The sequence below is a fragment of the Chlorella variabilis genome (assembly GCF_000147415.1).
Source record: "Chlorella variabilis unplaced genomic scaffold CHLNCscaffold_38, whole genome shotgun sequence".
Classification (NCBI taxonomy): Eukaryota; Viridiplantae; Chlorophyta; class Trebouxiophyceae; order Chlorellales; family Chlorellaceae; genus Chlorella; species Chlorella variabilis.
In genome coordinates this window covers 77629-102778 of record NW_005435050.1, presented here as the reverse complement: position 1 = coordinate 102778, position 25150 = coordinate 77629, and the positions used below count along the sequence as shown (strand labels likewise).

Genomic DNA, 25150 nt, shown 5'->3' with positions numbered 1-25150 from the left:
CCCGCTGGCTGGTAACACCCAATCAAGCGGCCCAATCAAGCAGTCCACATCAGTCTGCTTTGCCGTGTGCTTCCGCCGCTGCCTGCTCAGCCGCACGCCGCTTCCGCCACGCCGCCGCCTCGCGGCCCGCTGCCTGCACCAGCACCAGCGACACCGGCAGCGCCAGCGGCAGCAGCACCGCCAGCGTGTGCTCTGGCGGGAACGCCTGGCTCGCGCCCGTCCCCGGGTCATGCAGCAACTGGTGGGCGGCAGCCCAGGCGCCTCTGGCAGCCGCCAGGCCTTGGGTGGCCGCACCCTGGCCCGCCTCCGCCGCCTGCTCCTCCTGCTGCTGGGCTGCCACCGCCTTCAGCAGCTGCACCACCTCGGCGGCTCGGCTGGCCATGGCAGCCGTCACTGGCTGGTCAGGAGCCGCCTCGGCGGCCCCGACAAACCGCTGAAGCGCCACCGCCGCCTCGGCTGCACACGCCGCGGTCAGGCTGCGGCGCAGCTGCTGCAGGGTGTCGGGGGAGGAGGTGGCGCCGCTGCCACCGCCGCTGCTCGCCGCCAGCGGCTGCAGCAGCCAGGACAGGATGGCACCGGCCAGCTGCTCCTCTTGGCTGGCATGGGGACCTGTGATGCTGCCGCAGCTGCCGTTGCCGCTGCTGTCACCGCTGCCGTTATGGTTTACTATGAGCAGCAGGCTGCTGTCTGGGAGTTGCATACTGGCACTGGCGTCGCCACCGCCAAGCTCCAGCAGGAGCGGCAGGTGTGCTGGCGGAGGCACATACAGGAGCACCGCCGCTGCCGCCAGCTCCAGGCTGCTGTCGGCGTGCGCCTGGACGGCAGACCATGCCAGCTGCTGCATGCGCTGGGCCCAGGATGCCGCCGCCGCCGCGGCTAGCACGTGCGCCTGCCGCTGCTCGTCCCAGCGCAGCTGCTGCGCGGGCAGGCGCGGCGGGTAGAGCAGCACATTGCTGCCCACGCGGGCCGGTGCCAGTTGGCTCAGCGCCGGCTGCAGATGCCGCGCCGCCAGAGTCTGCAGGTCCACTGCCAGCTGGCCATGCTGCTCAGGCTCTCCGGGCAGCAGCGTGCAGTGGACGCGAATGGTGGGGCCGCACAAGGTGCTGGCGGCGCTCGCCGCTGCCGCCGCAGCGGCCGGTGGCGGCGGCGCCAGAGCTGCCCCAAGCTGCCGCGCTGTTGCTGCTGGCAGCGCGTGCCGCTGGATCGCCAGCGCATGCCAGGCGTGGTACACGCCTGCAGGGGTGGAGCAGCAGCAAGGAGGGCTTTGGGCAACCTGAAATGGCAAAGTGATCACACGGCGCGTGCTGCAGAGCCAGGCGCGATGCACATCAGGCTGCCTGATGGCGTACCTCCGGCATATACGCCCAGGAACACGGCAAACGCCAGCAGCCGAGCTGGTAGCGAGCAGGCGGTCCCACCGGCCAGGCCCCGTGCGACAGCGTTCATGTCCCCGACACCGAATTGAGGCAGCAATGAAATGAACAGGAGCGAGGAAAGCTCGGGTGCACTCTGGCGCCAGGTCAGCCACCCGATCTGCTTCCAGAGCCACCCAGCCGAGACCTGCGCGGTGCTCCACTTGCCTTGGTTCCGAGTCGCCGCGCACCACGCTATGCAGGCCGTGGCAGCCTCCAATTCGGTGCTCAGCGTCAACGCAACCAGGTGCGGCGACTTGCGGCGGGAAGAGGCGGCGGGGTGCCACTGCCCGGAACACTTGCTTACGGCGCCCGACGTGGCTTGGTTGCAGGCCTTCCCACCGCCGGACGAGCCGGGTGCTGTGCCGCCCAGTTTTGAGCAAGCAGGCGTCTCGCGTCTACACCTCCTCCCCCGCTCTCACCGGCGTGGATGGGCCCTATGGCCTGAAGCGCCAGGCCCAAAACGCCACCAAGGGTGCGCAAAGAACCCTACCACTCTATCGCTGCCGCCGGCCCCCCTGCCCCGCGACGACAGAAAGCTCCGACCCGCAGCAGGCAGCTCCCCTGCCATTCCTGCATTGTTTTTCTTGGGCTGGGCCTGCCCCATTGTAGGTCCTGCCACAAGGTCACAAATGCTTTGCACCTGGGCTTGCAGGCCGCATCCTGTTCCATGGCGTGCACCACATCGCGCTGCTGTGCCAGAGCCTGGAGCGCTCCCTGGACTTCTACTGTGGCGTGCTGGGGCTGGAGGTGCGGGTGGCAGCGGCTGGCCAGGCTGGCGGCGGGTGGCAGGCGCCGCTGTGTCCTGTGCACCACCTCCCCGGGCACGCTTGAGCATGCTGCTGGTGTTTGTTGCAGGTCAACCCCGACCGCCCGCACGAGAAGCTGCCCTACCGCGGCGCCTGGCTGTGGATCGGGCCGGAGATGATTCACCTCATGGTGAGACAGCACATTTGGGGCCGGCCACTACTCAGCAACTCCAGTCTCGTGCAAGCTGCTGCCCCCGCCGCGCACCCAGATGGCTGCTCAACCGCCAGCCTGCTCCCTGCTGCCCGGCCCCCTGCAGGAGCTGCCCAATCCCGACCCGCAGGAGGGGCGCCCCACGCACGGCGGCCGCGACCGCCACACCTGCGTGGGTGAGCCGCCGCTGCCGCCCGCATGCCCGGCGTGGCCTGCATGCCTCTGCTGCAGCATCGCTTGCCCTGTTCTGCCAACCGGTGCTGCCTTGCCCAGCCCCCGGACCCCAACCCTGCGCCGTGGTGCCACTCACCGTCATCATGCGACTGGCTGCTCACCTGCTGCTCGCCCGCGCTGCGCCTCCCGTCGTGTCTCCTGCCGCAGGCGTGGAGGACATTGAGCCTCTGGAGGCGCGGCTGAAGGAGGCGGGGGTGGAGTACACTCGCTCCATGAGCGGCCGGCCCGCCATCTTCTTCCGCGACCCCGGTGAGCGCCGCGCTGCTGTGCTGTGTCCCTGGCGACTTGTCCCTGTTGCACGGCTAGGCGCGTGGGGCGCAAGGAGCGGCTCAGCACTGTTGCCCCGCCGACTCCTGCTCGCCATTGCGATGCATGCTCACACGGCCGTGTCGTGCCACCGCCCTGCCGCCTGCTGCTATGCAGATGCCAACTGCCTGGAGGTGGTGCAGATTGAGGCCTGGCGCTGAGGTGGCCCCAGCTGAGGTGGCAACAGCAGAGTTCATCTGCTGGGCCCCTGCCCCATCCCATCCCACCCCACCCGCTTATCCAGAGAAGACCATCGCCCAGCCTGTATTACTACATGCGTCCCCCTCGCCAGTATTGTCCCCGCCCCCGCAGATCTCCGCGCCTCTTCCCGCCTGTCAAGAGTGACCTTCGCACCCCTCCTCCCTGCCGGCAATCCTTTGCCCCCTGACCCTTCTGACGTTAGCACCCAGCCAGCACCTCGTACTAGGCAGTGCCCTTGTCTCCCTTTCCAGCCGTGCTTTGCTACCCAGCCGTTACCCGTCGATCTATTGCACCCCTGGCTTGATCGCCAGCAATAATGCCATCCCTCTCTTTCTCCTCCAGCCGCACAGGCTGCCTGCCCCTCCCCCTCCTCAAGCTGCTCCTCAGTACGGATTGATTGCAGTTGTTCTTTTCAGTTGGTGGTTTTTTCTTGCGTGCCTCCCTTTTTCTCCCCTGCTGTCGGCTGCGCTGCGCAGCACCAGTGCCCTCTACATACTGAACCACAGCCTCTTGTTCCCCGGCCCTCGGTTGGTTTTAATTGCTCCATTGATGTCTCTGTGCCCCCTGCATTTGCCCCAAGGCCCTCCCCCCCTGCGCCAGAGCCCCGCTCCCTTCTCCCCCCAAAACAGCGAGGCGCGCTGTGTACTACTCGATTTGTCCTGGTGCCACCGGTTTTCTTGGGGACGAGAAATGTTCCGCCCTTGCTCAACGACTGACCTGCCCGCACCGGGACGCCATTCATGCACGCCTTGCGCTGCCCCCTTTTCATGCAACTGATTGATGCCACTCCCTTTCATCATCACCACGTTAAAATTTTAAACCCAGAGCCAGTAGGGCTGAAAGCGACAGAAGAAGTTGGAAAGGCACTGGAGAAAGATGAAAGAAGAAATTGGCAGTTTGAGTCTTGAGGGATGCACCGCGTCAGGCGGGGTGGTCATGTGGTAGGAACGAGCAGAGGGCGGGGTTGGCGCTTTGCAAAGGGCAGGGAGTGGTGGAGATGTAGGTGGCGTGTAGGGGGTACAGGGATCATGAACACTAATGGGCCCCCGCGAGCAGGGGGGCGGTACAGCGATGCCGAGCCGCGAGGGCCGGCAGCTCAGGGGTCGGCGGGCGGCAGCAGGTCGGCGGCGCCGGGCAGGGAGCAGAGGCGCAGGAACTCGGCGGTGGAGAGGGCCCTGGGCTGGGAGGCTGAGGAGGCACCCGCCAGCCCCAGCGCCAGCAGCCCATTGTTGAACACATCCAGCGAGGCCTGCCGGTTGCCAGAGGCCCCCGGCAGCGGCGGCGGCAGCCCCAGCCCCAGCCCCTGCGGCAGCGGCGGCGGCGGCCGGCCGCCGCCCAGCGCCAGGTTTGGCGGCGGCAGCGTCGGCGGCAGCGAGGGCGGCGGTGGCAGCGCCTGCCCCGCGGCAGCGCCAAAGGGCGAGGCCGCCGCGGCCGCTGCCGCAGCTGCTGCCGCCAGTGTTGAGCCCAGCGACCCCTCGCCAGCCTCGGCGGCCAGGCGGGCTGCCGCCGCGGCCACCGCCTGCACGGCTGCATCGTTGCTTGACGCCGCCGCGCCGTCTGCGGGCTGCTGCTGCCAGGCCGCCTCGTGCAACGACTGGCTCAGCATGCGCAGCAGGCCGCTGTCGCACGTCATCAGGCTGGCGGCGGCGTTGGCCGCAGACGCCGCCTCTGCCTGCCTGGCCGCCTGCTGGCTGGCGGCGTGGTCGGCCGCCGCACGCTCCGCCCCCGCCGCCTCAATGCCCTGCAGCAGCGCGACCGCCGCATCCGAGGCCTCCTGCTTGGACAGCCCCGGCACCTGGCCGCCCAGTGTGCTGCTCAGCAGGCGCAGCAGGGTGCTGTCGCACGTGGCCAGGTTGCCTGAAGATTGCTGCTGCTGCTGCTGCTGCTGCTGCTGCTGCTGCTGCGGATGCAGCTGCGCATGGAACGCCTGCTGCTGCTGCTGCGGCGGCGGCGGCGGCGGCGGCAGCGTGAGGCCTGCGGGCCCCGGCGGCGACGGCTCTGCCGCGCCCGGGAAGGCAGCCTGCGACATCACCGCAAACGGCGAGGACAGCGCCGCGGCGTCGGGCGGCGGCGGCGGCAGGCCCAGGCGCTGCCGGTTGCGCAGCTCCTGCGGAAGGACGGGCGCAAGGGAAGCGAGAGGGCGGGGGTGTGTTGGCGAGAGGAAGGTTAGAGGTGGGCAGGACGGCAGCGCCAGGCGCAGCTGGCGCAAGTCATATCCAAGGCTTCGGCTGGTCTGCGGGGTGCGCAGGTCTGCCACCCCACCCCACCACCTGCCCCCAGCCCCTGCCGCCTGCTCGCCTCCAGCGCACCGCCCCACGCACCTGCACCTCCGCCGCCAGCTTCTGCACCCACATCGACTGCTCCAGCAGCGCATGCTCCAGCTGCACCTGCCGGTTGAGCGTGGCCACAGCGCCATCCACCGAAATGCTGCCGCCGGCGCCGGCGCCGCCGTTGGGCGGGAAGAAGGGCGGCAGGTGTGTGGAGGCCGGCTCGGCGCTGCTCTGGTACAGGGGCATGCCGGGGCCCGCCGGCATGGGCAGCAGCGGGGGCGGCACGGAGGTAGGCGGCGGCAGCCCTGCGGCGGCGGCGGCCGCCGCCACAAACGTCGCGCGGCGCTGCGTCAGCCCTGCCAGGGTGGCGGGGTCGACGTTGACGCCCTCCGCGGTCAGCATGCGCGACAGCTCCGCAAACGGCAGCGCCTCAACCTCCAGCCCGCCCCCCGGCCCGCCGCCGGGGCTGGCCGTGGTGGTGCCCGCCGACAGGCCCTCGCCGTCGGTCTCGCCTCGGTCGCTGTCAAAGCCGCTGCGGCGGGCGCGGCGGGGCCGCCTGGCCAGGCGCAGCTCTTCCTCGCCCTCAGCCTCCGCCGCCAGCTCCTCCTCCTCCCACTGCGCCAGCCCGTAGCCCCCATACTCCTCATCATCGCCGCTGCTGGAGAAGCTGTCGTCATAGGCGCGCCGCTTGCGAGCGCGCCGCTTGGGCCGCTTGCTGGCATCGCCACCACCTGCCGCTGCTGCTGCTGCGGCTGCGGCGGCTGCGCCGCCCAGCCCCAGCCCGCCGCTCATCTGCCGGCTGCCGCGGATGGGCACCAGCCCGCGCGGCCGGGGGGGCACCATGCCGCTGTCAGCCTGCCGCTTCTGCCGCTCAAGCAGCTTGGCGGCGGCGCGGGCCTGCCAGGAGGGAGGCGCGCGAGGCAAGGGCTCAACGGGTGCGAGTTGGGCAGACGAGAGAGGAAGGCTCTCTTGCTAGACCGCTGGCTGGATGCAGGTGCACGCAGTGGCTGGCCACCACCGCAAGCCATCAAGAGGGCCTGAGGAGGTCTAGGGAGGCCCACCTGCGCCTCGGTGGCATCCTTGCTGCCGTTCTCCGCCACCACGCGGATGCGGTGCTTCTGCAAGTGGCTCTTCACTTGCGCGGTGGTCAGCAACGCGATGCCCATCCTGTCTCGAATGTTGGCGGGCTTGGCTGCACGCAACATATGCGGAGGACAAACGGTTGGCAAAACATGCACCTGTCTGGCGGCGCTGGCTGGCGAGTCTGCATGCTGCTGCGCTGGCTGCACCACACCAAGGCTTCTCGCCACCGTGGCCGGCGAAAATGCCTGCTGTCGCTAGTGGCAGCGGTACGACGGCCGTGGCAACCAGCGGCCGCCGCCCCAGGCCCGCACCCACCAGCGTGCGCGCCTCCCAGCTCGTCCACAGCCTCCTCAAAGAGCTCATGGAGCCCACAGTCCCAGCGCACATACTGTTTATTGGGCCCAAAGAACGAGCGCTCTGTGGGGGACGCAGTGAGGCGGGGGAGGCAGGCTTAGCTTGCTGCAGCTCGGCCACGATGCCCTGGTGGGCTGGCAGAGCGCAGGCGGTCGGTCGCTGCTCAGAGAGGTGGGGGTGCGGAGGGGCAGCTCCTGGCCCACCTATGACCTCCTGCTTCTTCTCATCCAGCGACGCGCCTTGCGGTTGCACGGGTTGCACCGCAAGGGGTGGGGCCTCCTCCCCCATCCAGCCGGCAGGCACGCGCCTAGGCTTCCTTGCAGGCGGGCTGTGTGCGTGTGTGGGACTGCTTGCCTCCTGTGCTTTTGATGCCTCGGGAGGATGGACGCGAGGAGTAGATACTCAAGGGGACCCCGCTGGCATGGGGGTGCTCGTGTCATCAACCTGACCGCTCAGATCCCCAAAGAGTCTCAACTTTGCATGGGAATTGGCGTTCAGGAGGGCAAGGCCGTGGGCCACGGCGGCGGGCGCTGCTTCCGTTGGGGTGTGGCCGCGAGCGGTGGCCGGCGGCGGTGAGGGAGCGGGGAGCAGTCAGTCTTGGTGCCTGCCTGTCGACAACTCCAATGCTGCAGAGAAACCATCGATATCTGGCAGGCAGAATATTGCAACCGGCCCACAGCCAGCCAAAATGACCGCGAAAGGTATCATCTAGGCGGTATTATTGCTGCGGCAGTATTCTGTTGAGTGGACGGGGAGAGGACAAAGGCATGGAACAGCCACTCCTCTTGAGGAATCGAGGCACCATTTGCATTGCCCCACAGGCAGGCCATGGGTTGCAGGCATGTTGCGCAGCCACTGGTGGGTCCACCATGTGGCATGGATGCGCCCCGTCAGCGGCGACCGCCACCAAGCGCTTTGAGGATGCGCAATCGTTGACATCCACGCTTCCTCACCCTCCAGGAGCTTGAACTGGTGCTCTATCCTTGCTGCGAGCCTGCCAGGAGCGAAATCGCCGTCGACTTCGAGGGCACGCAGACGCTTCGTAAGCGGGAAGGTCGGTGCCGAGCTGTACAAGCTGCCTGAGGCAGTGCTGGTAGTTCCATGGGCCGATGCAGCCCTCCACCCTCCTGCCGACTGGCGCCCTGCCACCCCGCCCACCGCCGACCGCCGCCGCCTAAACTATGTTTGCTGCAGGCTGCCCCACCATGTCTGCCGTCCTCCCGCGCAGCAAGTCGAACAAGCAGCCCAAGCTGGCTAGGAAGAGCGAGGAGAGTTGCAAGAAGAAGACCCGGCAGATTTCGTCCGGGGGCTTCCAGCACTCGCTCAGCAGCAAGTCGCCGCAGGAGCTGAGCCAGACGGGGAGCCACGTGAGTGGCGTGATTGCTGCTGGTGTAGGAGCCTGGTGCCATGAGCCTGGCCGCCCTGCAAGCACCAACTCCCTGGCTCTCTCCTGCCTGCAGCCCTGGTCAGGATTTGCCGAGGCAGTGCTGCGGCCGCTGCCCGCGGACTGGCGCTATAACATTGAGCAGGCGTTTTCCAACATTGGCGACGCCTTGGGCAAGCTGCTGGGCGGCGGGCAGCAGGGCCAGCGGGTGAGCCTCGCTAGTGGGCTGTCCTTGCTGTGAGCTGTGCAACACTGCATTGCCATGTCCAGGTGCTGCTGGCGGTCGTGCCTGTTCCCTGGGTTCAGCAGCTGGTCCACCCACTCCATGCCGCTGCTCCTCACATGGCTGTCTGCCGTCGCTGCTGCAGGTTGGACGCCGAGGGTTTGGAGGATTCTAGGCAGCTGGTCCAGCTCCTTTCCTGGCCGTTTTGCACACCATATTTGGCGCCGCTTTCTACTGCTCCTCTTCCTTGTTTCCCCTTGCTCGCGCTTTCCCCTCCTTCCCCTGACAGACTGCTGACCACCACCAGCTGCAGCCAATTTTCATGTGTGACATAGAAACGTGCCCATGGGTGCGCTAGACATGCGGCCCGGTAGGCGGCGGGCGCACGCGTGGCGTCCACAGGGAGACAATGTTGGACAGAGCCTCCATCGAGATACATCAGCTGCGACTCTCTCTAGCTGCACGATATTCGTGACGGTGAACAGGCCAGCGCTGTCTTTGAGCCGCCCCTGGTCCGATTGGCGGCGCCGCGCTTCTCCGGCGACAGCAACACCCTCACGACAGCACCCTCACGACGGGCGACATGCAGGCCATCGGCGCTCACAGCGGTGCAGCCGTGAGGCCCTGCATTATCCCTGCTGCCGCCCAAGCAACCCACCGCGCATGTAGCTGGACGGAGAGAAGCAGCAGGTGAGGCAGGGTGTCGTGGGCCTGTCCCGCTGCCCCATGCATGTTGGTGCTGGTCGCAATGGGCTGGGCTGCAATGCCGCCGCCACCGCAACTCCCGTCAGGCAGGCCTGTCTTGTGCTGCTGGGGACAGTGCCGCTGCAAGCTGCCTACCGATCGTGCTCCGCTGACACTGCCTGGATCTGCAGGGCGTCGCGGCAGCCCACGTGGCAGCGGCGACGCCGCAGCACGCTGTCGGCGGCGGCGGCTCAAGAAGAGCAGCAATATGATGCGTGGGGGGAGCCTATCGGCCCTGGGGAGATTGGCATGTTGAGCAAGGATCTCTATACCACCGGCATGCCCGACGGCATCGAGGGCAAAGCAGGTGGGCGCGTCCGGCTATGGGTCACCGCCACCGACGGTTGCCCACGCCTCGTCATTCCGCCTGTCGCATGCATCTCGTCGCCGGCCCAGCTTGCCTGCCCACTTGGCGCGCTTGCCCTCCGGCCCTATCCCTTCACCCTCACAATACCCCCCCGGATTCCACCCCACCCCCTCCCATACACACACCCCAGGCTACACGCCGTACGAGTTCATCGACTTCACCGACATCCAGCTCAAGCATGAGCTGGTGGCGCGCGTGGAGCGACCCATCAGGTGGGGCCGCATGAGGGGCTCGGGCACGGTGGCAGCAGCGCAGGGGCGCACAGAGGGATTGCCCTCCGCGGGCTGGGCGCGACCACCCGCTCAGCTCCTCGCACCCTGTGCCTCCCCCGCCGCCCTGCAGTGAGGTGTATGCGCTGTGGGAGAACCGGCTCAACTGGCCCGAGTGGTTTGGCATGATTGAGGAGGTGGGGTTCAAGGAGGGGGACGACGATGTGTGCGCGCTCAACCTCTGGTACCGCTGGGGTGAGTTTGCGTCTGCCGCATTGCCGCGCATGCTGCACACAGAACAGCCACCCTGCTGGGCGGGCTGGTTAGCAGCTGTGTTGGGCCCAGGCAGCAAGCACGCCCCCTGCAGTTCTGTTGGGCCCCACTGATCCTGAACCCCCCCCCTGCCTCTCCCCTGCCTCACCGCAGCCATGACCCCCTGGCTGGAGCTGTACGTGGCCCTGAGGCGCACCCAGGCTGAGCGAGACAAGTACTTTGTGGAGGAGCCCGAGGACGGGGCGCCGCTGGTGGCGGCGGTGCTGTTCCAAGAAGAGGAGGGCAGCGCCGCCACGCTCGTCACGCTGCGCGTCTCCTACCTGCTGCCCCGTGAGTGGCATGTGCATGCGCGGGCGGGCGGGCAGCAGGGCGGGCGGGCAAGCTAGGGGCGGAGGCTAGCTTTGCAGATTAGAAAAGGCCTGGACCGGCACCCTGCACCAGCCCTCGCAGGAGCAGGGGCTCTGTCCGGGGCTTCCCTGCTGGGCCGCTTCCCCATCCTGCCTTGGCCCGCCCCACCGAACCGGCCCTCCCTTGGGGCCTTCCCCGCCCCCGCCCCGCCCTGCAGGCGGGTGGTTTGAGTTTGCCGGGCAGTTGGTGGTGTATGGGGATGTCGACCGCAAGCTGACGCGGTGCAGGGTTCGCATGAAGGAGTGGGTTGAGTCGGTGGAGGATGTGCAGGAGAAGTGGGCGGCGGCTGCAGCCAACATGGCAGACATACGAGCAGGTGAGGGGGACTGTGGGGGTGGGCTGTGGGGATGCAGGCTGCGGATGGACGAGGGCAGGCGCACGCAGGATCCTGCCTTTGGAGGTATGGTTTCCCTGCCTGCCTGCATCCTCCCGAGCTGGGCCTCAGCCTGCGCTGCATCTGGTGCTCGCAGGTCTGCCGGAGCATCGGAAGCTGCAGCAGGAGGCGGATGCACGGTTTGAGGAGCAGAAGCGGAGGGAGGAGGAGCAGGAGGAGAAGGAGCAGCAGCAGGCAGAAGAGGCCGCGGCGGCGCAGGCGACCGCCGACTTGGAGGCAATGGCCGCAGCCGACTTGGAGGCAGCCGCAGCAGCAGAGGCAGAAGCGGCAGCGCTCCCGCCGCCGCCGCCGAAGGCAAAGCGGGGCAGGAAGGCCACTGGTCCCACTGTGACCAACCCAATGGCCAAGCGGCGCAGCCGCAAGGATGCAGATATGGAGCCATAAGCACAACACTTGCATGCGTGGTTTTGCTGTGTCGTGCTGTAAACCCTCCCAAGCAAAATGGTCACGTGTCACATTACAGGTTGACAACCAGGAAGAAAAAACAGGTTGCGGTTCAAATGAAAAACAGGCTAAATCCAAAAGATAAAAATAGGTTAAATAAAACAATCCCCTTACAATACACTTGGAGCCTTGCACTTCACGGCCCCAGCAACCCCAGCAGAAGCATGCTCGCCAGCAGCACGACCAGGGGCACCACCAGGCTGCCATAGGCAGAAGCCCGTGGGCTGCCATTGGTGGACAGCAGCGTGAAATTCATGCCGCAGGCCTCTATCTGAGCCTCCAGGCGCTCGCTGATCGTCTCGTTTCCCTGGCTGCCAATTTGCGTCACCAGTCTGTCGAGCTGCATGCAGCAAGCGTGGCGGGTGGTGGCGGAAGACACGTCGGCATTGGAATTCAATCGGCAGCCTGCCCAGGGCAGCAATCAAGCCGGCCACCCCCACTCACGCAGGCTTGCGGCAGCTTCTGCAGTTGCGCCTGGCAGTCTTCCGGGCACAAGTTGTCCTCGGCCGCGTTCTCGCAGGGCCCCATGTCGAACGTCGCCCAGTTGACTGCTGTACACTCCGTCCACCTGCAGTGGAGGGTACGCGGAAGGCAGGGCCGACCAGCGGGTGGCGGCGGGTGGTGGCGGTGTGTGCAGCTGCTGCTTGCTGCACAATTGGTGGGTGGCTAGGGGTGGATCCAGTGCTCAGAGTCTCACTGCAGCTCGGCCAAACTCACTCGGCGGCATCCTTAACGGTGGCAACAACCGTGCTGAATGCATCTCGCAAAGCTCCACTGACCGATTCCCATACATCACCGAGGCTCTCCGTGATGCTGTTGCCGCTGGCTGCGGGGACGCCAGCTACAAGGGCCAGCAGCAGCAGACAGATAGCTGTGCGGTTCATGGCGTGAATGAATGTCAAGCGAAAGGTCAGACTGAGCGCCAGTTGGTGGGATCTAGCGCTTCTCTCGTCTAGCCGCGTGTACCGCTTGCCGGCGGCGGCAGGACGGCGCACTGCAAATCGCGAAAAGGCACCATCTCACAACCAATCCACCTCCCAAAGGCAAATTAGGCAAGGGTAATGGTCGCTTTTTACACACTCAGTTCCCGCTGGCAGGAAAGTGGCAGAGTTCAAATGGAAGGGTCGTGGGGTCACGCTGGGGTACATAAACGGCAAGTTTTAGGGCAGGGGGACGGGGGCAAAGGCAGGGGAGGGCGCAGGGGCAGAGTCAGACTCCATAAAGTTGAACGTGATGTTGCATGCCGCAATCTGGCTCTCCACGCGGTCGATGGTCGTTTCGTTGCCGGAGTTGTAGATGCCGGTCACCAGGCGATCGAGCTGCAAGGGCAGCGCAGGTTAGGGTTTTGTGTAAATCGCTGGGCGGGGTGATGGGAAGCAACATGAAACGCGCAGCCGGCTTGCCACTCACACAGGCCTGTGGCAGCTGCAGGAGGTTGGCCTTGCAGTCTTCAGTGCACAAGTCGCTTGGGGGAGCCTCCCAGCATGGGTCCATGTCAAAGACTGTAAAGTCCACCGCCGTGCACTCGACCCACCTGCGCAAGGGAGGTTGGGCCAAGGAGCAATTAACAGAAATAATGCAGGCTCTTCAACACCGAAGACAAAAGAGAGCAATGAAGTGGAAGGGCCCAGTCGGGTGTTGTGCGCGGCGGAAGTGAGCGGGGGTGCGACCGTAGCGGCGGCATTGGCAGCGGGCGAGCGCGGGCTGCACAATGAGGGCTCCACACTTACTCATAGGCATCCTTCACGCCTTCCCAAGCCGAATTCGCAGCATCCACCACTGTATCAACCACATTGCCGCCAAGGTTCGCTGCACCGTCGACCACGTTTCCAGCAGTGTCGGAGACGGTGTCCACAGCGCCGCTCACCGCGCCGGTGACAGTGTCCGCAACGTCCCCGAGCGCGTCGCCAATTGAGAAACCTTGCACTCTGCTGGCCAGCACCAGCACCACCAACAGGGGCAAGACGGCGCGCATGTTGGCGTAGTGCACCACGGTGCAAGCGGGCTCTAGCAGTGCGATGATCTCAGGAAGAGGATGGGAAGAAGAGGGCGACAGGGGTCTACCGCCAACGCGCTTTGAGGAAGCTGCTTTCTACAGGGGCAACAGAGCGCCACGCTGGCTACAAAAGGGGGCACAACCCCTCCTCAGCAGTCACCTCAGCGGATGTGGCGGGCCCTCAAACTGGCCTCCCCCCGCACATCCAGCTGGCCCAGATACAGTCGACGATGGGCACGCTACATGCCTTGAATGCTCCTATGCATGCGCCTGGCTGCACCCGGCCGGAGTGCCGCTGCCGCATACCATCCAGCACCGAATGCACCGCACCCTTGACCCACTGCCCCAATGACCTCTCAACTTTCCATTGACTCTGTAAAAAAATAGAACGATACATGTATAGCATATTGGGTGCAACATGGAGTGATTGGAATGCAGAAAAGCACGACGGGCAACAATTGAGGCCAGCGGACATGGTTCCAATGGCGACGCAAGTATAAAAAAACTTGAGAATGCCAGCCCTGAGCTACGCAACATGCTGTCTGAGACTCACTTGTCATCAGCTGCATGCCAACGAAGAGCTGGCACCTGCGCCTAGCAGCGCCGGCACCAGAAGACGGCACAAACAACCGGCACAGTTGACGATATCACCGGTGGCAGGCAGAGGGTGCCCGTAGCAGGAATAGTGTCACACATGTCACATTTCAATCGTCATGGCGAGCCAGCAGTGGGGCGGCCAAATCGGCATTGTCTGCAGGGCAAACATTGGCAAGTGGGTAAGGCAGGGGCGCTGAGAGCGGCAAACTTCGCAAATGCAGAATGCTCCACCTGCGGTCCGTCGTAAGCTTCTTCGACGGCTGAGGGCTGAAGGCGTTGGTGGCCCAGAGGTGTCTGCAGGTGCATGCACTGGCGGCGGTGGCAACCGCGCCTGGGGCAGCGCCGCCGCCGCTGCCGCCGCCGAACGCTCCTGACGCTCTGCCTCCGCTGCAGAGCACATGGACGGATGGTGACTGCAGGGCACATGAGTGTGTTGGGCAAGCACGTCAGCGCCTGCAGCGGCGCACCCAAAGCGTCACGCGCGTCTTTGAAGTACTTGTTCCGCAGCGTCATACTTCGCCCCCGCCTTGTCCATCCGCTGCTGCAGCCTCTTGGGCACCTCCCCGACGGGGTACCGATCAGCCCGCTCCTGCAGTCTTTGCAAAGTATCAAATGCTGCGCCAGAGGCGCCAAGTGCGTTTCCGTGGCGTACCCGCGCTGTTTCCCAGGGCGCTCTGACCGCACCCCATTAGACCCGCTTGCGGCACCTAGCGCATCCTCTTCCATTTTTGAGCACGCAGCTGGCACCAGCTCGGCCAGCATGCGCAGTCGGCTCTGAGAGATAGAGAGCTTTTCTAATTGGATCGCATCCGAGGCCTGGGCTGACGCCGGCTGGGGTGATGAGGGGGGTGGGGTGACCACTGACGGGGGGTGCCACATGTGCCGCACATGCTCCAGAACTGGGCTGCAGGCGTGCACCTTGATCCAACTTGATCGACTCCACACTGTCAGAGTTGAGGTGGATTTGGCATTTGATGCAAGTGTCAGCCAGCGGCAATGCCCGCGGCCGCCAACGACATCTGGGCGATAGTCCCAGATGCCCCCCACCCCAAACTGCAGTTATAGTACGTGCGCCAGCCAATGCACAAGAGTGAAGAACGAAGACGTTACTGTCTAGCTGCGCTGCTTGAGGTGGGCGTGTGTTCGTGGACCTCACCAACATGGCAATGGTGCCATGTTGACCGCGGCGGCGCCCCGAGGTGGCGGCTCCAGCGCCTGCATTGCCTCCATCGTGTTGACATCATGTACACTAGTCAACATTCACCCCAGCGCCCAGGCGGGTGAATGGGGATGAGCAAGGCGGGTCCCCACTCAGAACTGTGAAGTGGTCCCCTCTTCGCACGTGAGTTGTTGGGCTTTCGGTGGGCTGGTCCGACAGCCGCAAATCTTTGCAGTACGCATCTCTGTCCGCCCCGCCGCCTGCCATCCAAAAGCCACGTGGCCCGGCTTGACCGGCACCCACAGTCGCAATTCGATGCCCTGTTCGCTCCCGACATTGACAATCGCCAAATCCATCGCCGCACTTCCAATTGTGCACCTGCCTGGACGCCATCACCTCGACATGCCTCCGGCACACCCCCATGGGGGGGTCACGATACTGTGCTGCCTGCTGCTCGTGTCAGCCGCCCTGGGGATGCACGAAAGCGGCACCGCAAACAGCTACGATGGTAATTCAGAGGGCGCTGGCTGGGGCCTGGGGGCTTGTGTGTGCGGCGCCAGTCGGTTGCGGCGCCAGTCGGTTGCCAGTCGGTGGGCACGCAGGCCTGCTCCTACCTCAACAATCAACTCGCAGTCCATCCCTGCATTCCAACCTCAGAGTTCACTCTCCAGCTCTGCTGCTAGGCACCTTTGCATCACTGCACTGCTGCGGCAGGCTGTCAGACCCTGCCACCCATCGGTGTGCCCGCCGCTGCTACGCCCGCCCGCCCCTCCAACCAGCGTGCGCCAATTGTCTGTGGTTGCAGGGCTCTTTGACGAAACGACCAACGCCTGTGGCATTGACGAGCTCCCAGAGTACTTTGATCGCTTCTACGCAGCTGTCGACCTGAAATTGGTGGGCCGGCACACCGTGCAGTGTTGACCGGCGCCGCCAGCCAGCGTCAGCTGTTGATGTTTCACTCATCAGCAGGCCCTAGTCCTGGCGTCTGCGGCTCCCACCAGCAACTGAGAACCGGCATTGATCCTGCTCCTCCCCTGCTGTGCCTGTGTGCCGCCACTCCTTCCCTCAGGCCCCCGACGCCTGCGGGCGGTGCATGTGGGTCAAGGGCCCCAGCGAGCGCCCCATCATCGTCAAGGTGGTGGACGGATGCGTGGCGTGCGGGGCTGGCGCGGTAGACTTGTCCAGCGAGGTGGGTGTGGGTTGCACTGCACTGCTGTGCCTGCTGTGCCTAGAAGGCTTGGTCGCGGGCCGCGACTCGCGGCTGGTTCTTGGATTCCCTGGCTGCCCTCACCCTCCACCACCGTGCCCCGAGGCACCTTACTTGCCATACCTCTACTCTCTATGCTGCCATACCTCTACTCTCCTGCTCCACAGGCCTTCAAGGCGGTCGCTGGCGAGGGCACCGCTGCTGGCTCGCAGTCCGTGGGCTGGGTCTGGGCCGACTGTTCCTCCTCAGCCTCCTTCTTCGCCACCTGGCCCGGCTCCCGCAGCGGCGGCGCTGCTGCCGCCACCCCCGCCACCCGCAGCCGCCGCACCTTGCTGGACTCTCCAGAGGAGACCATTCGCGAGGGCCATGGCCAGGCAGGGGAGTTCACAGACTGGACCACCGACTGCCTGGGCGGGCGCCGCCGCTGTCCCAGCCTCTTCCTGGCCTCCTGGGGCTTCCAGTGCAGCAACGGCGACGGCACCAGCTGCTGCATGAAGGCCAACGGCAAGTTCTGCACCCCGCTGCACCACTGGGACCGCGAGCCTGCCCCTGCCAGCTGGGTGGGCCGGGACCTGGCCCAGGAGAGCAGTGCCGAGCCCCAGCAGGAGGAGCAGGACGAGGAGGACGGCGAGGTGCAGGCCAACGGCTCCGGCTCCGGCTGGGCCTCTGGCTCTGCCAAGGGCTGGAACACCGCCACCGCCACCCACTAGTGAGGCCCCTCTCAACTTCTCAGACGCTGCATGGGCTCAGTATTTCAAAGGCTGGCTAGGCAGCCGGGTGCGGTGCCTCATGACCTTCCTGCCCGCCTGCTACCATTGCCCTTGCCGCCTGCGTGCAGCACCTCGTACCCAGAGTGCTGCCACAGCAAGAGCGCCGACCAGACAGAGTGCGAGGACTACAACGGCTGCAAGTGGGAGGGCCAGTTTGCGGGGGTGGGTTACAAGCCCAAGAGCTGGGTGAAGGAGCACAACATTGTGGCATTCTACCGGGCGCCAGAGTCTCGCAACCGCAAGGTGTGCCTGCTGGCCTCCCCGCCGCGCCCCGCCTGCATGCTGGCCTGCAGCTCTCCAGGCCACCCTTGGCTTCTCATTGCCGCGACGCAGCCCGTGGCGCCGTGCACCATGCTTATTGCAAACGTCCCTGCTGCTCATCCCGCCCCGCCCTCCCTGCCGCCGCAGGAGTGGGACAGCAAGTGGAAGAACAAGGCACTGCGGATCCGCAACCCGCAGTCCGGCAAGGTGATGGAAGCGCTGGTGGTGGACACCTGCTCCGACTCAGACTGCAACGGCTGCTGCTCCAAGAACGCCAAGCGCCACGGCGGCACACTCATCGACCTGGAGCACTACACGGCGCAGCGCTTCTGGGGCGGCAGCGTGCCCGACCTCACTGCCATCCAGTGGCAGGAGGTCTGAGCGAGCCAGGGCAGTGCAGGGCGGCTCCTGCTGGCTTCCAACCGCCCCTGTCATGTGCCATCACCATCCCCATGTTGATCCAGCATTCTAGCATTCTAGCATCTAGCATTGTTTTACTAAAATACTTACGTTGATTGAAGCGTGCAATGATTTTCAGACAAATTAGCATGAATGTAAGCACATGCGAAACAAGAAGCACAGGCGCGGTGGGGCAAGAGCACCACAGATTGCGGGAGATGCCTAGCAGGCATCGCATCAGGTGCCTGCCCATCACCGAAATTTGGTGGGCGACTGCAGCGGGCTGCGGCCTGCCGGGCTGGACACCTGCAGCTGGCGTTTGCCGGGGGAGGTGGCTGCACGGCGAGCCGAGCCCGGCAGGGCCCGCTGGTTGGTGGCATCGCCCAGCGGCGATGCGAGGGCAGCCCCCGCGCCAGTGCCAAATGATAGCCTGCAGCAGCGCAGCGAAAGTGCTTCATTCCGTGCATTTTCCAAAGTGCAGCTTTGGGTCCAGGCGTACGTGCCACCCACACGCCCAGCCAGCCACTATGGCGCACCACAGCAGGTCCCCAGCAGCCCGCACACCTGCCACTGCCAAAGCCCGTGAAGGACGAGTAGCCCGCGGGGCTGGTGCGTCCGCCCAGGGTGGGCGGCAGTGGGCTGGTTGACTGAGCCCAGTCAATCAGCTTTCCAATCTCCCCCACCATGCGCCGGTACTTGGCGGTGCACACCGTCTCCCCCGCCAGCTTCCCCTCCAGCTCCTGCAGCTGCGCCGAGCGCGAGGCCAGCGCCTGCACAGCACGGCAGCAGCCTGGCTCGCCCCCAAGCAGGCGCTGCTAGCATGCGGCGCCCCGCCTGCTGCAGGCCCCGCCCTGCTGCCCGCCCCAGCCTCCTCCTGCGTGTCAGCCCCGCGAAACGCCCCACCTCGCCCAGCTCTGCAATCTCGCCCCGCAGCCGCTCCTCCTTGGCCGCCGCCAGCTCCCCAATGTCGGCCACCTCGCGCTGCCGCTTGCGCAAGTCGCTCAGCAGCTGCAGGCAGGGCGGGGTAGAGGGAGTGACAGGATATGGGTGGCACAGCGCCTCAGGATGGGGAAGGAAGCAGGAAGGGCCGGCACAAGCGAGGAATGGGCGCAGCACGTCCAGTGCATGATGGCGGGAACACTGCCGCCCTCGCCCCTCCCTGCCCACCAGCTCCACCTCCCGCCGCAGCGCCTTCTTGTTGCGCTCGCTCTCCCCCAGCGCCTGCGCCACAGCAGCAGGCAAGCACCAGCTGTTTCAGGCCCGAGCCGCCATTTGGGCAGGAGATAGCGCCTTGCAGAAGCGACCTGGCCTGCACTAGCCGCCAGCAGCAGCACCAAGCAGCCTCGTGCGCACCACCGCCATCTGCGCCAGCTCAGCCCCCATGGTCTGCCGCGTGGACTCCAGCTCAGCGCTGACGCGTGCAACGTCAGCAGCCAGCCGCTCCTTGTCGTGCTGCAGGGAGCGCGCCTCGTCCTCCGCCACACGCTGTGCCGCGGAGGCCGTTTCACAGCGCTGCAACATGGAGGCAAGGCGACAGGGCTGCTGCTGAGCAAGGCAAGGCAAGCCGGAAACCACAGGCGGCTACGTGTCCAATGCAGCGCAGCGCATCCAGCGACTCGCCCCTGTCCCATGCAACACACCTCTTGCGCTGTCGCTGCATCCTGCTGCGACTGCCGCAGCGCCTCCTTTCCGAGCCGCAGGCTGCTTTGCAGGCTGTCCACCCGCTCCATCAGCGCCGCATTGTGATCAATCAGCTGCTCCCGGTCCTTCTGAAGCAGCTGGCATGTGGCCTTCGTGTCCTCCACCTCCTGCACACACCGCGTATACCCGGCACGGCGCAGCAGTATTAGCACACGGCTGCCTAGCTCTATTAGCAGGACTGTGGAGGCCCCCCCATTTGCCGGCCGGCGCCTGCCCGGCTGGCAGGCATTGTGGGCGGTGACCTGCCCCCTCGGCAGCCCCACCAGCACACCTTCTTGACCAGTGCCAGCTCAGCATTTCGCTGCTGCAGGGAGGCGTGGTTCTCATTCAGCGCCACCTCCAGCTGCTGCTGCCGCTCCTCCGCCGCCACCGCCCGCTCGTCTGCCGCTGCCGCCTGGCCCTGCATCGCCGCCAGCTGCTGCCGCAGCTCCGCCGCCAGCACATCCTCGCGCTTGGCCAGCTCCCGCTGCAGCCGAGCGTTTTCCAATTGGAGGGCCTTCAGGTCGCCCACCATGTCCTGGTTAACCACAGCCTGCACGCATGGCGGCGGCGGTGGTGTGCTGGGTGTGGGTTGGGGAGGGAAGGGGCTTGGGGAGCGCTCCTTGCAACAGCTCAAGCTAAGCAAGCAAATAGTGCAGGAGGTGGCTGGGCAGGCCCCTCCACCCGGCTTGCCTTGTTCCTGATCTTTTTGGCTCCCGCCGCAAACACCAGCGTGCTGTGCGTCTCCTGAGCGCTCTCCTCGCTGGGCGACACGCACGCGACGATGGAGGTGAGAGAGTTGCCGCCTGTGATGGTTGGTGTTTGGGGGTGCGGGTTCAGCAGCAGCATATCAGCACTAGTGCAAGGGATCTGGCAGGGCAGGCAGGCCGAGGTAAAGCTGCTGCCATGGGGAGGCCCGCAGCCCCGCCCCGCCATCGACAACCCAACTGCTGACTCACCCAGGCTCTCTTTGAGCAGGAAAGTAAGCCTGCTGTCGCGGTAGGGCACGTGCTGCTGGCGGTCCATCAGCGCCGTGACCACGCGCCCCAGCGTGGTGAGCGACTTGTTGATGCCCTTGGCCTCCGTCAGCCGCTCCCCCGTGGCCCCGCTCTTGCCCACACGCTCGCTGCCTGCACGGCGATGGCCGCCATGTTGGCAGCTGCCTGGCTGGATGCACGGAGCTGGCTGGTTGCATGGAGTGGTGACCTGCTGGTGCTCTCCCTACTTTAGGAGGGAGCCCAGGTGACACCCCTGGCCTTCCCGTTTGTTGTTGACCACCACCACCCAGTCTACCACACCTACCTGCCAGGTCAATCAGGTTCAGCTTGGCAAACTGAACCTTGGTGACCCCCGACTCCGCCTGCTCCTCGTGCGCCTCCACCACAGCCGTGAACACGCTGCGGGCACGCAGCCAGGCGGCAGGCAGGAGCGTCAGCTGTGGGAGGCAGCGGCACACCACTGCATGCGGCGCAGACTGTTGACGGCTGTGCCGACCCGCGTGCCATCTGACAAGCCTAGCCAGCCCTCCACACACACACACACACACACACACACACACACACACGCACAAGCAACACACACGCATGCACACCTGTGAGATCGCGAGGAGCGCTCGTTCATGCGAGTGGAAGCCGTGTGGCGGTTGGCAGACCCCTTCTGAATCAGACGCATCACATCATCCGCTGCATGCAGAGGGGGCAGCCCAGCACATTGCAGCAGTCAGGCACACAGGCAATTGCCAGGCAACCACCCGGTCACCCATCTCAACACCCAACAGCCACCCCACCCCACCCCACCCCCGCCGCACCGTTGACCACCACATGCTCGGTGAGGCCCTCCACAAACACGCCCTGGTGCTGGTCGCCGTCCCGGATTTGCAGGCCCGAGGCGCCGGGCGCCAGCAAGTCGGACAGCTCCTCATTGTAAACCTCGCAGGCGCTGCATGTGTGGGGGAGGGAGGGAGGGAGGGGTGCAGGGTTGTGCGCAGTTGTGGCCGGTGGGTGGGAGCGGGGAGAGACGACAGAAAGCGTTGGCAAACAGACGCAGGAAGCAATGCCAGGGCTGTGCGCCGCGAGCAGGCAGACAACGCTGCGGGGCGCGGGGCGCGGTGGCATAGGGCGTAGCGTCGCTGGCAGGCTGCTGCTGCAGCCGCTCACTAGCACTTGACGGTGTACCGCACTCCGTCCCGCTCCTCGTCTGTGATGCGGTCAAACAACTGGCGGAAGACGCGCAGCGTCAGGCCGCACTGCAGGCAGGTGGGTGGCGGCGGCAGAGGCGGCAGCAGGGTTGGGGCCGAGAGCAAGGGCAATGGGTAGCGGGCAGGCATGCAGGCCAGCAGGTGCTCGCCTCGTCCGCCAGAGCGCCATCTTCGGAGCGCTCCGCATCTCCGGTGATGGTGTGGGTCTTGCCCGCCCCCGTTTGTCCATACACGAAAATGCTGGAGTTGAAGCCTGAGCGGAGTGGCGGCGAGGGGGGCGCAGGCAACAGTGAGAGGGGGCGAATCACAACAACGCAGAAGAGTAGGCAGGAGGAAGCAGGCACAAGAAGAGGCAGCCCAACCATCACAGCCAACCCGGGCCCTGGCACCACGCTGTGCCTTGGGCAAACTGCACCGGCACTGCAGTGCCACCAGCACCCAGCCGCCTCACCCGCCATCACGTTGTCCACCATCTGTTCCCCCACCGCCGCAAACACCTCCTCCTGCCCCTCCTCCGGCCCCAGCACCCGGTCAAAGGTGGCCATGAAGGGCTCTGGCTTGGCAGGGTCCGCCAGAACAACCACACGGCCGCCGCCGCCGGGTGGGCAGCTGACGCAGGCGCGGCTGGCGGCGCCGGCGCTGCCGCGCTCCCGCGCGCTCAGAGGCCGCACGCGGACAAAGACGCGGATGTTGTCCTTGTCGGAGGGGCCGCTGATCCCGCTGCTGACGGCGGCGGCATCCTCGCCGGGCGGCAGCAGGTCATCTAGGGCGCTCAGGCTGTCTGCCAGGCTGGTGCAGGCGGCGTGCGGCATGGCACTACCACCCCGTGGCGAGCTGGGCTCGCTGTGCACGCCAGCAAGGCCGCGGCCAGCGATCCGTGTCCGCTCGGAGCGTGCCGGCAGCCCGCTGCGGGTGCGCAGGGGGGTGCGGCCGGTGGCGGGCGTGCCGCCAGTGCCCGTGGCCGTCGATGGCCGGGCCAGCTGCAGGCAGTGAGTGCGAGTTAGGGTCCATCAAACATTGGTGCTTGCGACGGGGCTTGTGCAGGGCCTTGCAGCAGGCGCCCAGGAGCAAGGCCACGGCGGCGGCCGCCACACGGCGGAGCAGCTGTTGGCAGCTGGCAGCTGTTGCCAGCCGGCGCGGAAGACACGCCTACATGCTTGCACAGCGCCATGTGCACACCTTTCGAGGCGTGGCGCTCTGCGGCCTGCGTTCTCCGCGAGGGCTGCCTACCGGTGTGCCACCGCGCGAGGCCGCAGCCCGACGTAGGTCCAGGCCCGCTTCAAGGCGCGACATTGGTGTCTTTGGAGGCCGCTGCTCACAGCATACCCGCTGCAGGGGCGTTGTTACGTGCCCCGTCCTCCCAGGGGCCAATGAGACCCCCTGCGGTTTGAAGCATGTAAAGCAGCGATTGCCGGGGCTAGGTGGAAGCCGCGCAGGCCTTCGTTTCCTTCTTTTGTTTTGGGGTTGGCCACGTCATTCAGCACATTTCACCGCCGTCTTCTATTGCACCCCGATTCATTACATCGGATCACCACCATGATCTCCAGTGCGCCCTGCCAGAAGGGGGCGGTAGCCCAGCTGCATTGCAGCACAGTCTGCCACACCCCCAAGCGACACGCGGCTGTGCGATGCAGCTGTACGGCCTCAGGTGAGACGCGATTGGATGGCGCCAGCCGAGAGAGCCGCAAGCTGCTGACAGTGCCGCCTGCCGATGCTGTGCTCACAGGAGGAAGCAGCACGCGCTCCAGTGGCGCCCACCCTCGCAGACGAGACCTGCTGCAAGCGGCAATGGCTGCGCCGCTGCCGCAGCTGCTCCCCTGGCCGGGGTTAGCGGCGGCGGCCACGGCCGGCGAGCCTGGTCCACGGTATCTCACCGCCGAGCAGCAGGCGGCCGTGGATGCAGCATTCGCCGCCACGCTGCCCAAATCCAAGGTGTGAAGGCTTTCCTTGTTGCATGGCCTTTGAGTCCCCTTCTGGCTGAAGGAATGAGAATGGCCACAACCCGCAGAGCACCGCCTCACTCTGGTGGTGGTTCTGCTTCCATGCCCTTGCCTACCGCCTACAGGCCCCCGTCATGGTGCGCCTGGTGTTCCACGACGCCGGCTCCTACAGCGCCGCTGCCGGCGATGGCGGCGTCAACGCCTCGATCCGGTTCGAGCTCGACCGCCCCGACAACTTTGGCCTGAAGCGCGGCTGGTGCGCCATGTTCTGTTCATGCAAGTCGCCCACACCAACGGCCCATGCCACAAGCTGCTGGCTGAGCCACCGCCTGCGCGTCATGCTCGCCCGCCAATCGATCGCTGTGGTGGTTTCACATGGCTCCGCGAGTGCAGGAACGTGATCGAGGCGACCGACAAGAAGCTCAAGGGCACGGCGGCAGAGGGGGCAGTGTCCAAGGCAGACCTCATCGCGCTGGCAGGGGCGTACGCCGTGCGCATCACCGGCGGCCCTGCAATACAGGTGTGGCGGTGGCGGGCTTGTGGGTCAGCAAGGCCACCGCGGTGCTTCACGCATGTGGGCTGTCTGCACACGCCCGTCAACCCGAGGCCAGGCACGGGGCACCAAGCATGCGGGAAGCAGGCATGGACAGGCAGCGGCATGTCATGCCTGCTCGCGGCACCCCTCGCTCCCTACGTGCTCCTGCTGCGGCCGCAGGTGGCTGTGGGGCGGCAGGATGCTGCGGCCGCAGACCCCGACGGGCGCATGCCTGAGCTGGACTTCAGCGCCGAGCAGCAGCTGGCCAACTTTGCGGCCAAGGGGCTCAGCGCCCAGGAATTTGTGGTGCTGTCGGGGTCGCACACGGTGAGCAGAGGGGGGTGGCTGGGCTGGAGCGCGCCACAGACTGTTTGGATGAGCTTGGATGGGCTGGCTCACATGCCGTCAGTCTGGTCTCCCTTTCTGCTCCGGTTTCCGTACCACTCGCTCCATGTGTGGTGCTAGTCCCCCTGCCTGCCTGACTCCCTGTCCTCTGCTTGTGTGCAGCTGGGCAGCAAGGGGTATGGCGACCCGGTGACCTTTGACAACACCTACTACAAGACGCTGCTGCAACAGCCGTGGGTGGACAAGAGCAACGAGATGGCGCAGCACACGGGTGCGCTGCCGGCCGCGTCGCAGCTGCCGGCCGGCGATGGCCACTGCGCTTTTGGGAAGCAGTGCAGCTGGCTTGCATTCTCTCGTCGCTCGGCTTCTCGGATTGCCAACCCGCACCACCACACCGCACGGCCCTGCACACACATTGTGTCCACTGAGTGAGCCTGACCCGCCCACTGCCGCAGGGATCCCAACCGACCACGTCCTGCCCGACGACCCCACCTGTCGCCCCCTCATCCAGCGCTACGCCGCCGACCAGGCCGCCTTCTTTGCCGACTTTGCGGCGGCATACGACAAGATGGCCAGCCTGGGGGCGCGCTGGGCCTGAGTGCAGGGAGCGGCCCCTGTGGGTCTACCGCGAGCGACTGAGCGTGGGTGGAGCGTTTTTTTGTTGAGCGTTGAACACGTGTTGAACCAGCAAGCAGAGGTGCTTGCCCTAGCCTTGTGGCCGCCGTTTAATAAAATAAAATTGCACAGTAAACTTCTATAAATCAGATTGGTTAACCAACCAGGTGGGTCTGTGCTTCT

The 25150-nt window shown here is 65.8% G+C and overlaps 8 protein-coding genes across 8 annotated transcripts; 4 read left to right on the top strand and 4 right to left on the bottom strand.

Moving 5' to 3' along the window:
• Nucleotides 1-49: 49 nt before the first annotated feature.
• On the bottom strand, nucleotides 50-1446 carry CHLNCDRAFT_141767 (hypothetical protein; the record flags this gene model as incomplete). The annotated part of the gene is made up of 2 exons (XM_005842861.1): nucleotides 50-1233; nucleotides 1350-1446. 2 exons carry the CDS (start codon nucleotides 1444-1446, stop codon nucleotides 50-52), a joined length of 1281 nt encoding a protein of 426 aa, XP_005842923.1.
• Nucleotides 1447-1609: 163 nt separating this feature from the next.
• Nucleotides 1610-3073, top strand: CHLNCDRAFT_141766 (hypothetical protein; the record flags this gene model as incomplete). The annotated part of the gene is made up of 7 exons (XM_005842892.1): nucleotides 1610-1659; nucleotides 1793-1887; nucleotides 2068-2162; nucleotides 2271-2351; nucleotides 2479-2548; nucleotides 2754-2855; nucleotides 3030-3073. The coding sequence occupies 7 exons, from the start codon at nucleotides 1610-1612 to the stop codon at nucleotides 3071-3073; spliced, it is 537 nt and encodes a 178-aa protein (XP_005842954.1).
• Nucleotides 3074-4209: 1136 nt separating this feature from the next.
• CHLNCDRAFT_59405 (hypothetical protein) lies at nucleotides 4210-7188 on the bottom strand (the record flags this gene model as incomplete). The annotated part of the gene is made up of 5 exons (XM_005842860.1): nucleotides 7024-7188; nucleotides 6782-6883; nucleotides 6445-6575; nucleotides 5435-6280; nucleotides 4210-5220 (listed from the first exon to the last, which is right to left on the bottom strand). Exons 1-5 carry the CDS (start codon nucleotides 7106-7108, stop codon nucleotides 4210-4212), a joined length of 2175 nt encoding a protein of 724 aa, XP_005842922.1. The 5' UTR covers nucleotides 7109-7188.
• A 2262-nt stretch (nucleotides 7189-9450) lies between these two features.
• On the top strand, nucleotides 9451-11206 carry CHLNCDRAFT_141763 (hypothetical protein; the record flags this gene model as incomplete). The annotated part of the gene is made up of 6 exons (XM_005842891.1): nucleotides 9451-9478; nucleotides 9669-9750; nucleotides 9881-10002; nucleotides 10174-10350; nucleotides 10586-10744; nucleotides 10899-11206. The coding sequence occupies 6 exons, from the start codon at nucleotides 9451-9453 to the stop codon at nucleotides 11204-11206; spliced, it is 876 nt and encodes a 291-aa protein (XP_005842953.1).
• Nucleotides 11207-11402: 196 nt separating this feature from the next.
• CHLNCDRAFT_59404 (hypothetical protein) lies at nucleotides 11403-13291 on the bottom strand (the record flags this gene model as incomplete). Its single annotated transcript, XM_005842859.1, has 5 exons — nucleotides 12997-13291; nucleotides 12677-12800; nucleotides 12497-12585; nucleotides 11711-11834; nucleotides 11403-11606 (listed from the first exon to the last, which is right to left on the bottom strand). Exons 1-5 carry the CDS (start codon nucleotides 13239-13241, stop codon nucleotides 11403-11405), a joined length of 786 nt encoding a protein of 261 aa, XP_005842921.1. The 5' UTR covers nucleotides 13242-13291.
• A 2232-nt stretch (nucleotides 13292-15523) lies between these two features.
• Nucleotides 15524-17637, top strand: CHLNCDRAFT_55513 (hypothetical protein; the record flags this gene model as incomplete). The annotated part of the gene is made up of 6 exons (XM_005842890.1): nucleotides 15524-15608; nucleotides 15824-15912; nucleotides 16088-16207; nucleotides 16393-16934; nucleotides 17064-17238; nucleotides 17404-17637. The coding sequence occupies 6 exons, from the start codon at nucleotides 15524-15526 to the stop codon at nucleotides 17635-17637; spliced, it is 1245 nt and encodes a 414-aa protein (XP_005842952.1).
• A 98-nt stretch (nucleotides 17638-17735) lies between these two features.
• CHLNCDRAFT_59403 (hypothetical protein) lies at nucleotides 17736-22344 on the bottom strand (the record flags this gene model as incomplete). Its single annotated transcript, XM_005842858.1, has 14 exons — nucleotides 17736-18085; nucleotides 18220-18425; nucleotides 18559-18663; nucleotides 18823-18876; nucleotides 19009-19167; nucleotides 19296-19463; nucleotides 19628-19888; nucleotides 20020-20141; nucleotides 20295-20465; nucleotides 20638-20732; nucleotides 20927-21017; nucleotides 21143-21273; nucleotides 21492-21580; nucleotides 21994-22344. The coding sequence occupies 14 exons, from the start codon at nucleotides 22342-22344 to the stop codon at nucleotides 17908-17910; spliced, it is 2181 nt and encodes a 726-aa protein (XP_005842920.1). The 3' UTR covers nucleotides 17736-17907.
• Nucleotides 22345-23606: 1262 nt separating this feature from the next.
• CHLNCDRAFT_28686 (hypothetical protein) lies at nucleotides 23607-24950 on the top strand (the record flags this gene model as incomplete). Its single annotated transcript, XM_005842889.1, has 5 exons — nucleotides 23607-23728; nucleotides 23866-23992; nucleotides 24188-24334; nucleotides 24515-24623; nucleotides 24808-24950. 5 exons carry the CDS (start codon nucleotides 23607-23609, stop codon nucleotides 24948-24950), a joined length of 648 nt encoding a protein of 215 aa, XP_005842951.1.
• Nucleotides 24951-25150: the final 200 nt, after the last annotated feature.